The 20,627-nt window shown below is 63.9% G+C and overlaps 1 protein-coding gene across 2 annotated transcripts in view; it reads right to left on the reverse strand.

The window, feature by feature from the left end:
- Nucleotides 1-20,627, reverse strand: part of PTK7 (protein tyrosine kinase 7 (inactive)) — an 87,418-nt gene that overhangs the window by 2,829 nt on the left and 63,962 nt on the right. For both annotated transcript variants that reach the window (XM_065589865.1, XM_024104165.3), the window contains exons 2-16: nucleotides 16,650-16,943; nucleotides 14,215-14,317; nucleotides 13,648-13,838; nucleotides 12,429-12,579; nucleotides 9,472-9,602; nucleotides 8,979-9,245; nucleotides 8,290-8,423; nucleotides 7,715-7,850; nucleotides 6,980-7,099; nucleotides 6,552-6,701; nucleotides 5,868-6,018; nucleotides 4,352-4,479; nucleotides 3,490-3,693; nucleotides 2,500-2,655; nucleotides 471-703 (exon numbers count right to left, since the gene is read on the reverse strand). In XM_065589865.1, coding sequence (XP_065445937.1) covers nucleotides 471-703; nucleotides 2,500-2,655; nucleotides 3,490-3,693; nucleotides 4,352-4,479; nucleotides 5,868-6,018; nucleotides 6,552-6,701; nucleotides 6,980-7,099; nucleotides 7,715-7,850; nucleotides 8,290-8,423; nucleotides 8,979-9,245; nucleotides 9,472-9,602; nucleotides 12,429-12,579; nucleotides 13,648-13,838; nucleotides 14,215-14,317; nucleotides 16,650-16,943 — 2,549 coding nt within the window. The remainder of the gene's footprint in view (nucleotides 1-470; nucleotides 704-2,499; nucleotides 2,656-3,489; nucleotides 3,694-4,351; nucleotides 4,480-5,867; nucleotides 6,019-6,551; nucleotides 6,702-6,979; nucleotides 7,100-7,714; nucleotides 7,851-8,289; nucleotides 8,424-8,978; nucleotides 9,246-9,471; nucleotides 9,603-12,428; nucleotides 12,580-13,647; nucleotides 13,839-14,214; nucleotides 14,318-16,649; nucleotides 16,944-20,627) is intronic.

Genomic DNA, 20,627 nt, shown 5'->3' on the forward strand with positions numbered 1-20,627 from the left:
AGGCGAGAGCTCCAGCGAGGGGGCCCTGGAGAGACCCCTGCCTCCGGAGAGACCCCAGGTTTTAGATCAGCGCCCCCTTACACAGCTCTGCCCTCCCTTGTGCAATGGGAGCTGAGCCCCCAGGGCGGATCGGGGCTCCGCGGGGTCCCTGGTCCCCAGCCGGGCCTTAGCACTCGGAGAGCCGGGACCGGGGAGGCCTGGCAGCTCGGCACCAGCCCAGGGCCAGGGGACCAGTAACCACGTGCCCTGCCCCAGACAGACCCGCACAGAGTCTCCACTCCCTCCTGGACCAACCCGGGGAAGAGCCCTGAAAAATGGCCTCTAGATAGAGGAGGGAGGGGAGGGCCTGGCCACAAACCCAACCTCCCTCCTCTGGCCCCTGGGGGCCTTGCTCTTCTCTCTCCGCACACGCACGGCATCCCCCGGCCTGCGCTCAGCCCCGCCCCCGGCCAGCAGGGCCCCTCCCTTACCAGATCCACGTACTCCAGGATCATGTAGTGCGGCTCTGCCTCCCGGCACAGCCCCAGCAGCCGCCCCACGTTGGGGTGGCTCAGTTTGCCGAACATCTCCGCCTCGCGCCGGAAGTCCAGCTGCAGCTGCTCGTCTCTCGTCTGCAGGCTCTTCACCAGCACCAGCGCCTCGCTCTCGCTGTCCTCCAGGCCTTTCGCCTTGGCCAGGAAGACCTCTCCGAACTCGCCCTTCCCTGGAAGCAGAGGGCAGCGGGTCACCGGGAGGCGGGCCGTGTGCAGGATCACCTCCGCGCAGCCCGAGCCCCCTGCCCTGCTGCAAACAGGAGAGCTGGAGCAGAGAGGGGACGACTCACCTGAGTCACCCAGCAGCTCAGGGGCAGCCGAGGCCCAGTCCAGCACCCTACCCACTAGGCCATGCTGCCGCCCGGGTTTCCTATGCTAAGCTGGGAGGAGAAGGCTGACCCAGCGTTACTCTGGAAGCAGCCAGCAGGACAGCCACCCCCAAATGAGGGGGGCTGAGGGACAGACAACGCAGCCAGAGCTGTCCACACCACCCTGTACGGCACTTCTGCGAATGGCCCGTTCAGCGGGCGCAGGGAACGGCAGCCACGCAACGGGCCTGGAGCAAGGGGACAGGTGGCTGGTCCCAAGGGTGGGAGCCACCTGGCGTGGGCTCAGCTGGCACTCACGTCCGTGGGGGCACGCCCTCCCTCTCCAGCACCCAGTCGGGGGGGGGGGGGGGGCAGAAGTGGGACACTCCCTCGCCTCATTATCTAATTTCTGTTCAAAAGGAAGGAAACTCCCCCAGGAAAAAAATAAATAAATCAGGGACCGGTGTGTGAGGAGAGCCACACGCATGACACTCCCAGCGTGTCCCCGATCATTCAGTCTATCCCGCCCGTGCACATGCAGCCCTGCTGCTGCTGCGTGGCCAGGGACAGGTGGCCGTAGCGTGAGGACTGAAGGCAGGTCACCGTGGGCAGCTAACCCCTCCATCCAGCTGCCGCGGTTAGGCAATCCCATCTGGAAGAAGAGGGGCCAGCCCTGGATAGCCGATCCGAGAGCTTTGCCCAGCCTGGGGTTTTCACAAGCCCCGGTTCTGGGGTAAGCACGCTGGGGCAGACAGGCCAGCAGGGAGATTGGCATGCTGCGTACCTCTCCCGCCGGGGCCAATGCGCTGCCACTTGCACACAGAGGATATGGCTGGCGGGTCACAGCCACACGTTTAGGGCAAGCAGCTAGGTTAGCGGTAAAGCTATGGCGATACGGCCAACGCCCCCCTTCCGACCGGCGTTCCTGTGTGCTGCTACCCAGCAAAGGAGCGGCAGGGCGTTACCGAGGGGCCAATGTCGTATTCCCGGAGCCAGCGCTGCCAGGGGCCGGACTGGACAGTCTGATGGTGCATCAGGAGCAACAGGCTGGAGGCCAGCCAGCCGGGGGTATTTCTGTGCCCATGGGGTAGAGGCGGGTGACAGGTCTCATCCCGTGTTCTGTCGGAGGGGGTCACGCTCCGTGCATGCTGATGGGGCCGGTCTGTCTGTTGTGCACAAGGCCACACAGGTAGGTTCTCCATTGTGCTGCGAAAGACTGAACTTTGGGGGGTGGAATCTATCAGACAGGCCAGGGGAACGCCTATCGCGCGCTATGATTGGTTTTGGATGTAACCATTTATGTCCACTGCTCACGCTGGTTTCTAGTTGACTCTCTGTCCCTTCTGTCGTAAATCTCCTGCTTGGCTGTAACTGCACTGGAGGGCTGCGTGTGTCTAAGGTAAAACCCGGGAGCTGGGGTCCCCTGGTCATGTAGGAAGGGAGGAACTGGGATTTCTGTGGCTGGACACCACAGGGGGACCCTGGGGAGAGACTCAGGGGATGGGGTGCATCTGCTGGCAGGGCAGGTGCAGCCAGAGGAGAGTGCTTGAGTAGCAGACGCCCAGGAGGTAACCCCTCAGGCTGGGGACAGGCGGCAGCCAGGTGGCTCCCATGTCCTGGCTGAGCCTGGGTTCCGGACCTAGCCCCACGGCCCATACCCAGCGTCGTGATGCTCTGCAGATTGGCGCGGGGGAAGTGCATCTTGTCGGTGGCGCTGTGCCTCTTGCTAGCGCCGGAGCTACTGCCCAGATTGGTCAAGGCCACTTCTTCCTGGATCTCGGCCGTGGTTTGCCCGTTTTGCAGCAGAGCGCCACCTGCGAGGAAAACAGGGGCCGTCACTTCCCGGCGTGGGCAGCCAGGATCTCGGATCAATGCCCCCGATCGGACTCGCAGAGCGCTCTGCCCCTCCACACACTCGAACCCACGCAAGACTGACACCTTCAGAGCTCAGCAGCCCTCTGCGACGCTAAGGACCATGGGCCTGGGAGCCTGACCCCACCCCATGGCCCAGCATCACCCCCGCACAACAGCAAACCTCGCCAGCCAGGCTCCTTACGGCCTGCAGGCCGCTACTGGCTTCTCCACGCCTGGTCCCTGGGAGACCTTCCCTTACCACACCAACTGCATGGGGCTCTACCCATCACCACAGGAACCGGCGCCTCAGTTCCCCGGCAGAGAGCACATGGCTGATGGCACACGGAGCTGGCCATGCCCAACGCAGCCCTCCAGCACCTGCCCCCTGAAGGGAGCTCAGCATGCAGGCTGGGGGAGGGGGAGCAGGGAATGCCTTGGCATGGGGGTCAGTTCTCATGCTCCCCACTGCTTAGGAAAGCCACAGAGGGGGCCCTGCCCGCCAGAGGGCACTGCATCCACGCACTGCGGGGAACTCTCCCTGCTGCGGCCCAGCCGCTCGCTGGGTCACTGCACAACTTGCCCCAGGGGCAGCCCGGCCAGCCTCCGCTGGCACCTGCCCTGCCAATGCCACCGGCGCAGCCTGCTGGGAGAGCCTGGGACCCCAGCCCCACGCTCCTGCCTGGCGTAGAAAGGGCTCCGTGCTGATGGAAACGAGGCAGCCCCAGTCGCCCCCGAGCCCCGCTCCCAACGCACTGGGGCCTGTGCCGAGCCCCGTCTGCCTGCTAAGGCCTGACCGTTCAGACACTCCATCTCAGGCTCCTCGCCCTCCGGGTGCTTCTTCAGCCGCTTGGCCTTCCTCCGCTTCTTGCAGTAGAACATGAGGCCCAGCACGATGATGATGTAGGCGACGGCCGCCCCGACCGACAGCCCGATGGTCTGGATCATCTTATAGGGCGTATGGCTGTTGGGACCTTCGTCCCCATCCGCAACTGGCTTGTCTGGGGGCAAGGGACGCAGCGTGAGATGACAGCGCAACGCACAGCTCAACACGCGGCCTGGCTGGGACGCGGCTCAGAGGGTGAGTGTGTGCAGGGGAGCCCCTGACTGGGTGGGACGCGGCCCCGGGGAGCCCCTGGCCGGGCAGGATTCGGCTCAGAGGGTGCGTGTGCAGGGGAGCCCCTGGCTGGGTGGGACGCGGCCCCGGGGAGCCCCTGGCCGGGCAGGATTCGGCTCAGAGGGTGAGTGTGCAGGGGAGCCCCTGGCTGGGCGGGATGTGGCCCAGGGGAGCCCCTGGCTGGGCAGGACACTCTGTGGGGGGTGCTCTTTGCCCTGAGTGAATCCTGACCCCAATTCCTCAGCTGTGCTGCCACAGAGAGCCCGACTACCCGTTGCCACTGAAGCCCCAGTGGTCCGGCTCTAAGCCCCACTTGGCTGTCTCCACCTTGCCCTCACGCTGCTGTGTGCAGCGATGGGGACCTGCCGGCGCGGCCGAACGGTGCTATGGGAACAGGAGACCCGCCCTCGACTGCACAGAGGTGCCCAGGCAGAGGGGAGACTCCTGCCCTGCCTTCCCCAGCCGCTGCTCCCAGGCCTCCCCGCCGGGGGCTGAGCTGCTCCTGCCCAAGTCCCCAAGAAGGGCTCAAGGGCGCCTCCTACCTACGACGTAGAGGATGGCGTCGCGGTGTTTGATGTTGCAGCTGTTGCCAGCAATACAGGTGTACCTCCCAGAGTCGTCCGTAGTGACGTCGTAGATCACCAAGGAGCCGTTGGGCATGATCTGGATCCTGTGAACGACAGGCACCCCCCACAGCAGCACTTAGGGGGTGTCCCGTGTGCTAGGCACTGCACAAACCCCAGGCAAGGCCCTCCCGGGACACAGTGCGTGAGGCCCGAGCAGAGAGGAGCGGCAGGGGTCGAAGGCCCGGGCTCTCGTTGGGTCCGTGCAGCCAGGGATGACAGGGAGGGAGACCGTGGGAATTCTTTGTAATATTTTCTATGAACAATACTGTGTACCTCAAAATAGCTCCGCTACCCCCATATTCCTCCAGGGGCCTCCTGGCCTGCGTGGAGCCAGCCGCCACCTGGCCCTCCGCAAAGTGCTGCCCTCCAACACAGCCTGATTCTGTGCGGAGCAGCTGCCCCCTGCGGCTTTCCGGCACGCTCCCGGAACGCCTGTGCGCGCATCTGATCCACCCAAACATCCGTCCGGGGCCTCAAATACGTCAGCGCAGCAAGACCCCCCGGCACTGCCCACTGCGACTGCCGCCGCTGGGACAGGAGAGCGTTTCTCACCACTGAGACACAGGCGCCTGCACACCCAGCGGGAGAGGACAGGGGCCCAGCAAAGAGCGTGAACGAGGTATGTGCTGGGTCAGGCATGCAGGGTGCTGGCTGCCCCCCAGTCAGTGCTCTCTCCTCTGCCTTGGTTCCACTGATCTGCTGCTGGTGAAAGGGGCCAGGAGGCACCGCTCTCCCTGCCCACCCTGCGCTCAGCCCCTCAGCCGCGGCTGTCGGTGGCACTGCCCTGTCGGACGTGGGCACCTGGACCAAAGCCCCGTCTCCACTCAGCCCTGTAACTAGACTGGTTCAGTTAAAGCCGTGCAGCCTGGGAAGGCCGTACCTACCCCTGGAGAAGGCCCCTCTCTCTCAGTCTAACTGCGCCCTCGCTAGGGCATAACTACAGCTGGAGAACAGCACCTGACACCGAGCGCACAGCTGTCCTGAGCACCCAGCTCCTCACCCCGGCCTGCTGGGACCCCTCCCCACCAGGAGGTGGCCTTGCGAGGGAACTGACTCTCCTGCTCCCCGGAGATTGGTGCCAGTGCCTCCCCTGCTCCTGTGCTCCTCGGCGGCTCAGCTGGAGCAGGGTTCTCAGTCATCACGGCTAAGGAGCTCACCGGCCTGGGCCCTGCCTTAAAGCCTCAGCTCCCAGAGGCAGGGGACTCCCAGTCACAGCTGTCGCTCACAGAGCAGTGCAGGAAACCACCCAATGACCAATATCCCCCAGGGGATTGGTCTGGTCTCCAGGTCTGGGGCCTGGCCCAGGATGGTGCCCCCAGCTGGCCCCCAACGCTGCTCCAGGATGGGTCGGAGGCAGCCAGCCTCACAGGCCAGCCAGGCACAAGGCAGGAGAGCTCAGGTTCCAGCGGGGGGCGGAGAGAGGGCTCCGTACCTGGGTAAGAGCTTGCTGGGATCCAGAATCCTCTCCTTCCCCTTCCACTGGATGTGCGGCACCGGGTCGCCCTCTGCCTGGCACTGCAACACGGCTGTGTGCCCCTGGTACACCGTCGTGGGCTCCGGCTCCAGCTTAAAGGTGATGTAAACTGAACACAGAGGTCACAGCAGCTCAGCGTCAATGCATGCACCTCTCCTACTGCCGCTCCCCACCCCCCACCGCCAGGTCGCACAGGTTCCCTGGACATCCCAGCTCTTGGGAGGGGAGGGGGGCAAACCAGGAGAAGCTAACGGTGCAGGTAAGCGCTCAGACGGCACCCTTGTCCAGCGCTAGCAGGGAGCCTGGCCTGGGGCCGGGGAGGGGGAAGGGCCCGGGCGAGGGGCCAGTGTGGGACAGGACAGCTCCCTGCGGGTGGCATTTCCCCAGTGCCACAGGCTGCAGCGGGGAGCGGGCAGAGCTGTGGGCGGGAGAGGGAGCTGACAGACGGCACTGGGTTTCGGGGCGACTCGCGGACCAACAGACGCTGCCAGCAGCTCAGCTGACCGGGAGGCCACGACTTGCAGCACCAGTAGGTGCGAAGGGCCCGTGGTGCTGGGAGCCTGAGGCCAGGACAGATGTTTAAGGGGTGGTGCAGCGAGACAGGCGATGCCCCTCACCTCCCTGGAGCCGCGCAGCACTCACCTGCCACCGTGAGCTGCACTGTGGCCCGGATCTCGCCCTGGGGGCTGTTGGAGGCGATGCAGGTGTAGTTACCAGCGTCGCTGCGGCTCACCTTGCGGAAGTGCAGGGCGCCAGCGCTGAGGCTGACGTGAGCTGGCAGGCTGCTCCCGTCTGGAGGGCAGGAACGGGGGTTAGGCTGCAGCCAGGAAGCTCTGGGCACCACGGGCCCCAGCGTTGTGCCTAGGACACGGGCAGCACGTATCCTGCAGCACGGCTGTGGCCTGGGCTCCCCCTCACTGCAGCGCTGGCAAAGCAGGGCACCGAGCTGCCCGGCCAGGCCAGAGGCCTTAGGCCAGAACGGTCCCTGGTGCCGAGCCCAGCCACCACCACCACGCCGGGAAGCCCAGCCCCAGGCAGTCCGGAAACAGAGCCCGACCCCACCCCCGCACCTGTTTTGACCCACCGGACGGTGGGCTTCTCGCGGCCAGTGGCCGAGCAGGACACGGTGACCTCCTTGTCGAACTCCAGGCACTGCAGGGGCTGCGGGGGGGGCGTGAACTTCAGCTTCTCTGCAACAAACAGACGGGGCAGTCAGCCCAGGGACCCCTGAGTGGAACTGACCCTACTGCCTACCCGCGCTGGCACTGGGAGCCGTGCCTGGATACCCGAGCTGGGGGGGCATTCCTGGAGACCCGCGCTGGCACCAGGGTCCGTGTCTGGATACCTGCGCTGGCACTGGGAGCGGTGGGGGCAGGGAGGTGAGAGGAGTGCCTGGAGACCCGCGCTGGCACCGGGGGCGGGGGGGAGGTGTGCCTGGAGACCCGTGTGGGCACCGGGAGCCGTGCCTGGAGCACCCGGCCCGGCTGCACACACACAGGGAGCAGGGGGCCCCGGCTGGAGACCCGGCCCTGCTGCACGCGCACAGGGAGCAGGGGGCCCCGGCTGGAGACCCGGCCCTGCTGCACGCGCACAGGGAGCAGGAGGCCTCAGCTGGAGACCCGGCCCTGCTGCACACGCACAGGGAGCAGGGCTAATGCTGGAAGAGCCAAGGAGCCACGGAGGGAGAGGCCTGAGGCTCAGAGCCCAGAGCAGCCGGTGTCCCAACCCAGGGGTGCAGCGCCTGCCCGAGCAGTGCGAGCAGGGGCAGGGGGGTCTCCGCGGCAGCACGCAGTCACCCAGCCTACCCAGGACGTGCACACGGGCGTGTCCCTCGATGCTCCCCGCCGGAGTGCTGCTCACACACTTATACACGGTCCCGTCGTACACCTCCACGCTGTTTATGCGCAGCGTCCCGTTCTCCGAGATCTCAAAGCGCAAGTCCTGCCCAGCCAGAACAGAGGCATCAGTCCTGCTGCCCTCCCCCACCCGGGCATGGAGCCGACCCTGCCCTGGCCCACAGGCCCATTGCATGGACTGCCCGCGGCTGGTTCAGCCACCTCCCCTGCCCGGGCTCAGGCTGCGACCTGGCCCACTGGAGCAGGCCAGGGACGGGCCGTGGGAGGGGGTAGAGCTTGGGGCCCAGGGCGCTAGGAGCTGACAGTGGCAGGTGGGGGGAGACATGCCGGGGCTCAGGGGGTCCTAGCACTGGGAAAGGCTGACGGATTGGAGCTGCCCCACGCAGCTGGGGCAGCAGGGCGTGAGCCTGTTCCCTGGACCCACGCACAGCCCGGAGACGACAGGGCTGAGCAGGTCTCCGGGGCTGCCCGACCAGCGGCAGAGCACAGCCAGGCTGGCTGGGGGTTTGACGCACCCCACTCACCTCGGAAATGGAGACGCCATTGCGGTACCAGGAGACGGTGGGTTTCAGGGAGGCCTTGCTGAGGCAGTGGAGATAGCCCGGCTTCCCCTCCTCCAGCTGGCTGTCCCTGGGCATCTCCACCCACCTGGGCACCGCTGGGGAAGAGGGGACAGCGTTACCTGGGCTCCCGCCAGCTGCGCAGTGCTTGCCTCAGCCACACCAGGACCCTGGCAGTGCCCCTGGCTGGCCTGGAAAGCTCGGGCACTGCACCACCCGCCTGCCCAGCTCTGACTGCTGGGGCAGCAGGAGCTCTGCACTGCAACGTGGGTGTGGGGCAGGGGGCCTTTGGGAAAGGCCCCACCTCCTCCCAGAGTCACAGGGACACCCGGGCACTGCCCCAGGGCTGGGGAGACCTGCCGGAGGCCACCCCAAAGACAGTCTCCTCCCTGCTGCGCCTGGGGCTGTCTGCTGAGCGAGGGTCTGCTACGCAGCCTGCACTCGCTCAGCCTTTGCTCCAGAGTCAGCGACACACGGGGCACTGCCCGTCTGCCATCTCGACCCACCGGCCCTCCCCAGCACCCCCTGCCAAGCACCCCACAGCCCATCCCCAGCATCCCTTACCCAGCACCCGACACCCACTGCCCCCTCCGCAGCACCCCACAGCCCATCTCCACCGCCCCCTGCCCAGCGCCCCAGCAGAAGACACTTACTGGCTACGGTGACGCTGAGGTCTTGCTTCTTCTCCCCGGCCTTGTTTGCCGCGTGGCAGGTGTAAGTGCCAGCGTCGCTCCCAGTAACGCTGGTGAAGACCAGCTCCTCGGCCTCCTGGCGCACCCTGCCGCTCGTAGGTATCGGGACGCCGTTCCTCTCCCACCAGACGCGGGGCTGGGGCACACCGCGGGGGGCAGGGCAGGCCACGCGCTGCTCCTGGCTCGCTATGAAAACCTTCGGGGAGAACGGCGCCATGTCCTCGATCTCTGAGAGAAACCGGGGGAGACGTGACTTACCCCCAGCCGTCGCTGAGGCCCTGTGCCTTGGAGCAGAGCAGAGCTGGGCACTGGGATGGGACTGCTCTGCCGTGGCCGGGCAGCCTGGAGAACGAACGGCTCATCCCCAACCACCCTACAGATGCAGCGCTGCACCCGCCTAGCTCAGAGCACGTCCAGAGCCGCATGAGCACCGGCCAGCCACGCGGGGCCTTACCTGCCAGCCGCAGACTTGCCTCCAGGACGGTGGGTTTCCCTCTCTGCCCGTGGCCAATGCACCTGTAGATCCCCGTGCTGCGCGCTCTCACCTGGGTTATCAGCAGGGAGCCATTGGCAAACACCGTGACCCTGCAAGAAGGGAGCGAGGGGCTGAGACAAGAGCGACAGACGTGCAAAGCAGCAGCACGGCCCTGTCTAAGCAATATGCTCCGTGGTCACGCGCTCCCTCTCCTGGGCACTGGAACATGAGACACAGGGGGTCGGGGGCAGGCTCCTGGGACAGGGGGCTGGGGGCAGGCCTGGCTGCCCAGCTAAGGAGGGCCCGGGGTGACTCACAGGCCCCAGGCTGCGCGTTGTGCAGGGGACTCTCTGACAGGGAATTCCGGGGGAGGTGGTCCTGAATGCACAGGCCTGGGGATGTGACCAAGAGCCCACAGGCCTGCGAGGGGCTCCTGAGGCAGTCTGCTGCTGGCGGTGTGTGCGCCCAGCCTGAGAGGGTGCAGAGCAGGGCCCCGTTTCGGGACGGTGCATGGCACTGGGGTTCAGGGGGTTGGCATGGGGATGGAATCTCCATCCTTAGAGGTTTTTAAGGCCCGGCTTGACAAAGCCCTGGCTGGGATGATTTAGCTGGGAATTGGTCCTGCTTTGAGCAGGGGGTTGGACTAGATACCTCCTGAGGTCTCTTCCAACCCTGATATTCTATGATTCTGTGATGAAGGGAGAGCACAGTTTTAGTGAGTAACTGACCCCCAAGCTACTCGGTCCCTTGTTGCCACATTCAGCACCACCCAGTGAGGAAACCTGCTGCACCCAAGCCCTGCCATGCTGCTGCTGCCGTCTTCTTTGCCCTTCCTAGTTCCCAGGCTCCAGTGAGCTGGTGGTGTCACAGCTGGGATCTGCTCCTCAGAGCCATGGGGCCAGGCTGGCTGCAGACAGCCTTGCCGCAGCTACACTCAGCTCCGTTCGGCAGCAGTGGGGGGCAAGAACCATCAGCGGGGTGCCCCCCGGGCTGCAGAGATCGAGCCCGGGCTCTGCACAAATGGGAAACGAATAAACCGAAACCCAACGAAAACCTCGCCCCGCGGCGGCCGCTCCGGTGGCTCCCTGCCCTGGCGCACAGGGTGGCAACTCTGCTCAGTTTTGGCCCGGCCACCCCCTCGGCATGATGGGGGCCAGCTGGGAGCACCACAGCCTATAGGTATCTGCTAGTTGAGGGACAGGTCTCCGTTAACAGCAGCAATGCAATGCGCTTACAAGCCTCAAGGCCAGGGCGACACCACCTAAACTCACAGAGGCTAGGGCTGAAACGGTCTTCGCATAAGCAGTTGGCCAGGAGCAAGCCCGGGTCGTGAGCTAGCCCAGGCTAGGGTGCGGCAGTGCACGTAGGACTGAAATGCTGATCGGTAACCACAGGATACCAGCGGATAGCAGCTTTAGATCTCCTCAGGTCAGGAACATCAGCAGATGTCCGACCACCACAATGCAACGGTCACTGACGTATATGCTATGAAGCGTGAGGTAAAAGGCCTAGTAACCTATGGGAGATGGGCACCCCAACGTCAGTGGGGGGCAGAAGTTCAAGTAAGGAAAAGGGGCTGAACCCCTACTGAATATGTGCTAGGCTCGGGGGCGCCAGCACCCCACACTGGGAAAGCTGTATCCCAGCCTGTGTGCCCTGGGAGAGGCCAGGCTGATGGTGAGGACAATGACCAAGGGCAGGTTTTCCTGCGGGGGATGGTGTGAGTACATGGCCGCTCAGTCACTCTGTATTCTCTCTCTCCCCCCACCCCCCTGCTGGGTGGGAGTGTGCGCGATTTTGCTACCGGCGTTAATAAAGCTATTGCAAACTCAGAAGCTTTTTCCCAACCGTGCCCGTCGGGATTCCCAGTTTAACAGCAATGCCCACACCACAGCCTGGTCGGGGGCCTAGAACCCACCAGAGGACAGTGTTCATTTGCCAGCTGGGGATTCTGAAGCAACCAACAGGCCAGGCAGCCCCAGCGTCACCGCAGTGCTCCACAAAACACACCGAGCTGCCTGCATGTGCCCAGCAGAGGGTGCTCGAGACTCTCCAGTGCCACTCCTAGGCTTCGGAGGGCGGGTCAGGCTTGCTGCCACGTGCTGCAAATGGCTCCCTCTTACCCTCGGCTCTTCACTCCGGATCCTGGCGCAGAGCAACGGCCAGGCACGTGTCTGCTCAGTACCACTGGGCACGGCCACTCTGCCCATGTCTTCAGCTCTTGCATCAAGCGCTGAGATACCCCAGGCTACCAGGCGATTCCCCGCCCGGCTCTCAAGCTGCCCCATCACCCCGGGTGCTGCCACACAACAGAAGCGAACCAGGCCAAGGGCCAGCAGCAACAGCCTGGGCCAGCTCAGGGGAGGGAGTGAACAGCGGGATCACGGGTCACAAGGCAGGTGCCCCAACGACAGGGCAGGGACGGTAACGAGCCACCCTGAGGCCTGGCCTGGCCTGGCGCACCCACGAGTTGGCAGGAGTTTAATTACTGGGGTGTTCTTAAACCGACATCGTTAAGGCCGTGCAAAGAGCAGTGCAGACGTTCTGACTGCAGGCGAAGAGTGGCTTGGGTCAAGCCAGCTTCGACCGATTCCTTCCTGACGTGAGCTAGCCAGAAATCAGACTGCTTTCCCTCATCCCGCGTCTTAACCGGAGAGACAAGCCCCCAGACTGCCGCTCCCCTTCCAAGCCCCTGGCAAGTGCCTGGCAGAGACCGCGCCTCATGGGAATTGGGACCGACCCAGAAGGAGCCTGGCCCTTAGACTGGGCGGGGAGGGAATTCAGTATGGGAAGCGAGATTGATCCCCTCACACGCGCAGGGCTCACAGCTCCTCCAGCCTTGCAGGTCCCAGGGACACGCAATGAAATGGGAGACGGGTTTCCTTTCCTCCCCCCGCCCCAGCGCAGCTTCCCAAGTGGGGGCGGGGGACACTTACCGGGTCTTGTTGGTGATGGGCGAGCTGTCCTCGAAGACCCACTCCTGCGTGGGAGGAGGCACTGCCGTGAACTGGCAGTGGAACATGGCCTCTTCGTTCTTACTCACGATCAGGTCCTGCGGGATGAGCACCGGGCGAGGGAAGCTCTCGTCTGGGAGGGGAGATCGCAGGATCATTAGGGTGGCGAGGGTCATGTCTCTCCCCCGAATGCCAGTTCCTCTCCACGAGACACAAGACACGGGGAGGCCGGGCCAGGGGCTGGCGGGAATCCCACACAGGGCAGGGCTGAGCGTGCCAGGACAGGGACCCTCACACCCGCAGGTGTTTACAGCCTGTCCCGGCACAGGCCCTGCCTCCTGGGAGGGCCGCTATCCCCTCGCATCTGGCTTTCCCGGGGTGGTTTTGGCCCCTGGCTCCCCTGTGGGAACGCTGACCAGTCTGGAAAGCACAGGCAGAGCCACACGCGTCAGTCTGCTGCCGCAGCCCAGCCCAGCCGGGCCAGCAGAGCTGGGGAAGGCCCAGCCTGCCTCCCACGGAGAGGGGGTCTGGCACCAAGCTGCTTGCTCCCTTCCCCCATGGCAGAAATGTACCTTCACCCAACCTCCCTTCTGGGCATGCTGCCCCTCTGCCAGCTCCAGCCCCTGCGCCAGGCCCCACCAAGACTCGGAACGGGAGGGGTGGCTAAGGCCTGGTCTACACTCAAGGCGGGTCACTTCACCTGGACTGGGAGGGGCACAGCAGTCCAGCCCCTTGGGTGGATGCTGCTTTCACGCTGCCGGCACTGCTGGAAGGGGAATACGCTATCCTGGTCCTGGGCACCTTTATCCCGGTGTAACTGGGGCTGCGCTGGGTAGAACACACCGGTACAACGGCCCTGCTGACCGATACACCGTGTGCAGAGCAGGGCTAACAACCCGCCAGCTACCTGCTGGGGGCCTGGGGCTGCGCATCCCTGGCTGGGCCTGCCCCGGCGACGAGGCGGGGTTAAAATGTGGCCATGCAGGGGTGGTGCTTGCTCCTTTCTCTAGCTCAGGCGGGGCCCCTGGGAACGACAATTTCCCCTCCCTCCTGCGGGGAGGGAGGAAATCACACCAGCCTGACACTTCCCCAGCTGCGGCAGATCTGAGGTCACAGCAACATCAAAGAGAAGGCAGTTGACACAGCCCTGACCAGCCCTCCCCTGGGGCCCTGCTGCCTGGGCCGGCAGCGTGCCCCTTACCAACGAGATTCAGCGTGAAGTTGTCGCTGCTGCACACCATGCCCATGACGTTGCGAGCGCAGCAGTAGTAGATGCCGTTGTCTTCGGGGCTGGCGTTCTTTAGGGTTAGCGTCCGCTCCTTATTGCTGATCCAGTAGTTGCTACGGTCGTCCAGGAGCTGGCTGCCATCCCGGAACCACTGGCCCGCTGGGCTAGGAGACAGGCAGGCACGTCAGCACGGCGGCCAGCAGCGGGCCTGAGAGCACATGCGCTGAGAAAGCAGCCGGGAAATGGCCCGCTCGGCTGACCGCTGGCCTGGACACACGGACACACAGCTCGGGAAGCCATGACGCATGCAGCCGTTCCAAGGACAGACAGTGACCCCGGTCAGCACACCAAGCAGCTCCAGGAGCTGGGGCTCTAGGCCCGCCCTTACTGTGCTCCCATGGTCTGTGGTGCTTACTCCTGCCTCTCACCTTCCCCCTAGACTTTGGTGGATCTTCACAGGAGAGACAGAGAGAGAGAGAGCAGGTGAAAGGCCAGGCAGAGCCCAGCCCGGCCGCTGGCGAAGCGCGAGTGGCTCCTTACCGCGGATGGCCGTCGATGTGGCAGCGCAGCGTCACGGAGACAGAGGGCTGGATCTCTGCCACGCTTGCTGGGTGCTTCAGGACAACGCCACCCGTTTCCAGCCCTGCAAAAGGAAAGGGAGTTCCAGCACCCGCTGCTCGGATCAGCGTGCACACCCCACGCCGTCCTGCCTGCACCCCGCCGCTGCCACGGCACTAGCTCGGCACACGCCAGTCCTCCCACACTGCTGCTGCCACCTGTCAGCGACAGCACTGCCCCAGGTACCCACAGGCTGCTCGTGGGCCCCAGAGCGCCCGAGCTGGTTCTTGGGGCTCTGGGCTTGGTCCAGCTGCTCCGCTCCCCCAGCCAGCGCACTGCAGCCCTGGCCCCAGGCAGATCACAGCTGGGCCTGGGCCTCTCCACACCCCCCAACCTCCAGCGCTCACATCAGCAGTGTCTCCAGCCGGGGCCTGCGGCACGCGGGGGCTCTGCGCCACTGGGGGGGCAGCAGCAGGGAGTAGAGCATTTGCAGAGATCCACGAAGGGCCTTTAAAGCGGGCAATGGAGCAGATCAAAACCAGGCAGACATGCAAGCCGAGGTCACAAGCCCAGCCTGAACATGCCTGGCCTGGGGGCTGTGCTGGGAACATGGGGGAGGGGCACCCAGAGGGCACAGTCAAACCACGAGGGTCGCCCAGCTCATCACAGACCCATTAGAATTGGAAACGTTGCAGAGAAGGGCAACAAAAATCTTCAGGGGCATGGAACAGCTTCCGTCTGAGGAGAGAGGAAAGAGACTGGGATGTCTCAGCTTGGAAAAGAGAGGCCTGAGGGGGATATGAGAGAGGGCTATAAACTCACAACCAGTGTGGAGAAAGGGACTAGGGACATGTCGTTTACCTCTTCCCATAACACAAGAACCAGGAGTCTACCAATGAAATTAACAGGCAGCAGGTATAAAACAAGCAGAAGGAAGTATTTCTTCACCCACCGCACAGTCAACCTGTGGAACTCTCTGCCAAGGGATGTTGTGAAGGCCAGAAGTAGAACTAGGAAATCGATAAGGGCTAGCTAGCCCATTGGGCTGACCCAGCATGGCCATTTCGTCTCTCTAGTGTTGGTGGGGAGTGCTGGGCAGAAGGGCCGAGGCCTGTGCTCAACGTCAGCCAAGGGGACAAAAGTCCATCAGAGCCTGGAGCAAACACTGGTTAGGAGAATCAGCAAAAGATGGAGACAAGTGGCCCATGACAAACAGACTGCTGGAGGTAAAGGAGTGGAGCTAAGACTGGCGGAGCTAAGGGCCACTGGCCAGCATCAGGTTACTCCAGACACTGCACAGACTCCAGCTCGCAGTTCTCCATGCCGGCGTCACCGCGGGAGTGCTGCCGGGCTAGGGCCCAGCTCCCCACCGAGCAAGTGGCAGGCGTTCGGGGGCAGCGCCATCGGCCTGGCTTCACATGGTGACAGGGGGTCACTTTTCTAGTAGCCATGTCTGATGGCTTGTGCTCGGTGTGGTGGAGGGAATGTGGAGAGCAGGAGAAGGACCTATCACAGCTCCCGACCCATTCCCCGGGTGGTGGGCACCGCAGATCCCTGCCTAGGCTTTGGTCTAGTTTGGCAGCTCAAAGTGCCAAGGGCTCCCACCCACTCCCCCAACCCATGGTCCCAGCCTGGCACAGCTCCCAGCTAGAAATCCCCTCTCCTAACCCGGTCTGTCCCTCTGCTCCCACTTACCCCCCGAGGAGTCAGACGGGGCCGAAGAGGACATCTGCTGGGTCCTGCAGGAACCACTCTGTGTACAGCCCAGCTCTTCGCTCAGTGTGACAGGGAAGAACAACCTGCCCCCACCCACACCCCTGCCCCACCCCATCATACCCTGGCCACCCCCCCCCCACCCCTGCCCCACCCCCGGCCAGCCCCACCCCACCCTGTCCACCCCCACCCCACCTACACCCAGTCATACCCTGGCCACCTCTAGCCCCACCCCCACCCCACCTACACCCCTGCCCCACCCCATCATACCCTGTCCACCCCCACCCCACCTACACCCAGTCATACCCTGTCCACCCCCACCTACACCCCTGCCCCACCCCCGGCCACTCCCGCCCCACCTACACCCCTGCCCCACCCCACCCCACCCCACCCACACCCCGGCCACCCCTGGTGTCACTGCGGTTTCTAGGTGGGAACTGCCATGTGTCTCTCTGCGGAGGGGAGCGGGTGACCGGGCCAGGCCTGGAGACCAGTGGCCGTGGTGCGTGCCCCTCCACAGCATACATCGAAGGAAGGAGCCAGGCCGTTAGCTGGCTCTATGGGAAAGTGGACACTGGCTGAGGGGATGTCCTGGCAAGGAAAAGGCAGCAGGAGGGCTGTACCCACTCCCATGTGCCCACCCTGGGGTCTGGGTCAGGAGGAGAGGCCTGGGGCAGGCTCGCTGGCCCTGCTCTCGTACTCACACTTGATGTTGAAAGATGCGTTCGCCGTTCGGGCCTCCTCTCCCGTGACCGTGCTCCTGGCCACGCACTGGAAGCCCCCGGCGTCCTGCTGCCGATCCACGGCGGTGAACTGCAGGTTGCTGCCCTCCTGGAAGCGGCGCTCAGTGTCCTGGACGGAAAGGCCGTTGTGCAGCCACTCGAACTCCATGCCGCTCGGCTCCTCCACCTCGCAGCGCAGGATGGCGCTGCGGCCGTGCAGGGCGTCCTGAGAGGATGGCTCCTTGGTGAAGAGGATCCGCGCCCGAGTGCCCACGGCTGAAAGGAAGGCAGGAAAGGAGGTCACTTGTGGGGCCCGGGGGTACCCTGGGGAAGGGGTGCAGATCAGACATCAAATGGGGCAAGAGCAGCCCCCCACTGGAAGCGTATGGGGGAAGGGATCAGACTCAGCTCTCAGGCAGGGGAAGACAGCGTGAAACGGGCCCCAGCAGGACCTGGGGAGCTGCAGGCCATGCCTGGGTTGGGGACGGCCCAGCTCCGGTGCTGTAGTGCCATAGCATAGACGTTTCGATGGAAGGGGGTTTTCTGTGGCTACAGTTAAGCCGCCTCCCTGAGTGGCGATAGCATTTGGTGGGAGAATACTGCTGCCGGCCTAGCCGCATCCACACCGGGGTCTAGGCCAGCAGAACTTTTCACACCCAGCTCGGGCGATGTGACTTCTAAGTGTCGACCCAGTCAGTGCACATGTGTGGGGCTCGAGTGCCCCTCTGTGACAGAACGCCCCCCTGCCGTCACACCACTGCAATCAGCTTGGTACAAATACCGGGGAGGGGTCATTGACAGCTAATAACTCGCTGGGCAAGAACGTCCCGGGGCCAGGGCTGGCGGAACAGTCTGTGTAAAGCTCTGAGCATTAGCCCAACTCCTGACTGAAGGGCGTTTGCCAGGCACGTCTGGGGAGGGGTAAACCTGCTCCCCAAAGACAAAGGACAAGTTGTCGCCCCAGCCAGGCAGGTGCCATCACAGCTGATGGGCCATCGACTACCAAGGACGGGGCAGGAACAAACAGATCTGATCTTAGCAAACAGCAGCATGGAACCTCTCCCCCCACCCCCGACTCCTTGTCTCCTGGCTCTCAGGGGGAAAGACCTTTATCTAGGGGTCACCCTCAGGACAATGTACTTCAAAGGGGGACTGAACTATAAAAGTGAGGGGGCAGCCCCCCTCCCCCGGTTCTCTCTCCCCACCCATCTCTCTCCTGTTCACCTAAGACCAGGAAAGAAACGGCCGGAGGGTTTGGTCATCAGCGTTACTGGACACGTGGACAGCTTGGGAAGTTCAGTACAGGGAAGCGATTTCTCTTGGAACCATTTCTGAGTTTAGTGCCTCTTTACTTGTACCCCCTCAACAGCTCTCACCGTGCGCCCCACCCTTGTCCCTGCCCATCCGCGGGGGAGGCAGAGGCCTTGCCCAGACAGCAATGAAAGCAGGCGAGTGAAAAGGCTGCAGCCCAGGGAGAAGGCCAGGGCCGGTGCATGAGACCCCCTGGGAACACAGCCTGCTTCTTTCACTACACACCCGCTTCAGAGCACTCTGAGCCACGGCGCCCTGGAGAGGGCTGCCACGCTTGAGGGGCAGCAGGACAGGGAGCGGCTGCTCCCACTCCATGCCAGGGGCTCCCCACAGCTCCGGGCCACCTTCCCAGGGCTCAGCCCCCACAACTGGGGCCAGACTGTCAAGAGAGCTCCTCAAGAGCGCTGAGATTGGTCTGGGGGCAGAACGGCTGGGGAACGGCTCGGTTAACGTGAGGGGGAGAAAGGTGCTGGGGGCCCTGTGTCAGCTGCTCTGCCCAGGCCCGGCTCCAGGATCTCCCGCTCCCCAGGCTGTGACTTCACTGCCCAAACAGGTCAGGGCTCCATCCGCGCCCCGGTTTGTCCTCGCCCCCGACCGCGCTTCGGCTCCACACCATGCCAGCAAAGGCGTGTTAAGCACTTCACTGCAAACCCTGCCCTTCTGTAGTGAAGGCACGGACTAGGACTTTACCCCATTAGCCAATATCTGCTCCACAATCACCCTGGGGCCGCCTCTGTAGCTTGACTGCCGCATGGGAGCCATAGCTGCTGGCCTAGGGACTGCACAGGCGCTGACGGGCTCGACTGGGAACCAGATGGGAACCCTGGGGAGGGAAAGCAGGGGGAACCGGCTACTTGTGTGGGGCGGGGGTTCGAAGGCCCCGAAGGGTGCGGACAGCCAATCCTGTCTCCCGAGGAGCTCGTCGAAGAGCTCAGGCCCTTCCAGGTGACTGAAGTGTTCTGCTTGGCAGTTTTCCAGCAAGCAGGTTCCTCCTCGTCCTCAGAGTGACTGAGCCCTTGTCCGAGAACCTGCTGAATTGCCTCCCGGGGCTCGTTTCCTGGGGCCTCCTGCCTAGCCCAGGCCACAGAACCTCACCAACCGATTCCTTTCCGGAGCCCATTGCTTCTTCTGGAGCTAGAGTCTGGAGTTAACAACTCCAAGTGGCGGAGAATCCGCCATGTCACTAAGGAAGCTGGTCCAGTGATCAACTCCCCTCCCTGTTACAAATGTGCACCTCAATCTCCAGCTTGAATTCTCAGAGCCTCGACTTCCAGAAAAACCCGCACTGAAAAGGCAGCACCCTTGTTTTCTCAGCCCCGTGCCCAATCAGGACAACAGTAACAAGGCCAAAGGAGAAGGCCACCCTCTCCGTGCCACGCACAGCGCGCTGGGAGGCGCCGAATGCCCTGGCACGCGCTAACCTGCTTGCCAAGTTTCCAGATTTCATAGGTTACATTTCAGGAGCAGACAAGTCTGTTACAGGCTCTGTTCCTGGGCTTTCCGCTCCAGCATCTCCCCTCCCCAAATGATCCCCCGCACCGGTAAAACGGTCTCCTCTCTCGGACCTACCCCGAGTGCCAGTTTTCAACCCACAGCTCGGCTTTATCTCTTCCTTACACAGCCTGGGAGAGGAAGGGGTTAACCCAGAAACACAGCTCCTGGTTTGAAACAGGAGTGGCCCAGAGGGCAGGAGCTTTGGCCACAGGAAGAGAACAAAGCACCTCAGAGGAGAGGCAAATACCCAGCTGCCCAGCTAGGCAAGAAAACACCATGGCCCCAGTTCAAATCCCAGTTGAAGCCCTGTGGAGTCACAGCCAGAGCCAGGCAGCCGCGGGCCAGAGGAGATGAGCACACAGCTATGGGAGAGGTGGAGGACGACCACTGGCGAAGGCACAGCTCTGGCTGGATCGCCCCAGCAGGGAGGGTCTGCGAGGCTGTGGGAGCGCCTCTTGGGGAAAGGGGCAAAGCCCCCTGCTCAGAGCTGACCAAAGGGGCACTCCTGCCCTGCCCCGGCCAAACAGTCCCAGAGCGCGGAGACTGCCCAGGCCCCTCGGGTCCCGTGTCAGGAGGGCACACAGGAACGGGGGAAGCAGCGTGAACAAGGACTCCGCTCTCTCCTGCGGGCTGTTCACCCCGCCTGGCTCGGGCAAGGCTGGGCAAGCAGTGCGGACACCCCAGCCTGAGGTGTGCACACCTGGGGGAGGAGAGAGGGGCATCCCTGCAGCAGATGATAGCCACTGCTCCAACGCTTGGGAGACCCCCCCCACCAAAACCCATCTGCACACAGGTGCAGGGGGAACGGCCGCTGCGAAGCCCCTTCCCTAGAGGGGAGTTTATCGGAATCCCAGTGCCTGCTCCCCGCCCCTCCAGAGATGCTTGCCCTCTCGGCCTGAACAGGGTCCAGCCAGCAGACCCGTGTGGATGCTGCTGTGGGGCTGAGCGTCACTGCACGGCAGGAAAAGGATACGGAGTGTCAACGGCCGGAAATGCAGGCTGAGCAGTTCTTCCCCAGCACCCCCCACGGCCAGGGAGCACTGGCCAGGCCCGGGCCATGTGGCTGGAGAACCGGATGGGGCCATGCCGGGCATTGTTGAGCATACAACAAGGTCGGTCTAACGCTCCACCCAGGAGTGTGCAAACTGCCTGTGT

Source organism: Chrysemys picta, chromosome 3, assembly GCF_011386835.1.
Source record: "Chrysemys picta bellii isolate R12L10 chromosome 3, ASM1138683v2, whole genome shotgun sequence".
Taxonomy (NCBI): domain Eukaryota; kingdom Metazoa; phylum Chordata; order Testudines; family Emydidae; genus Chrysemys; species Chrysemys picta.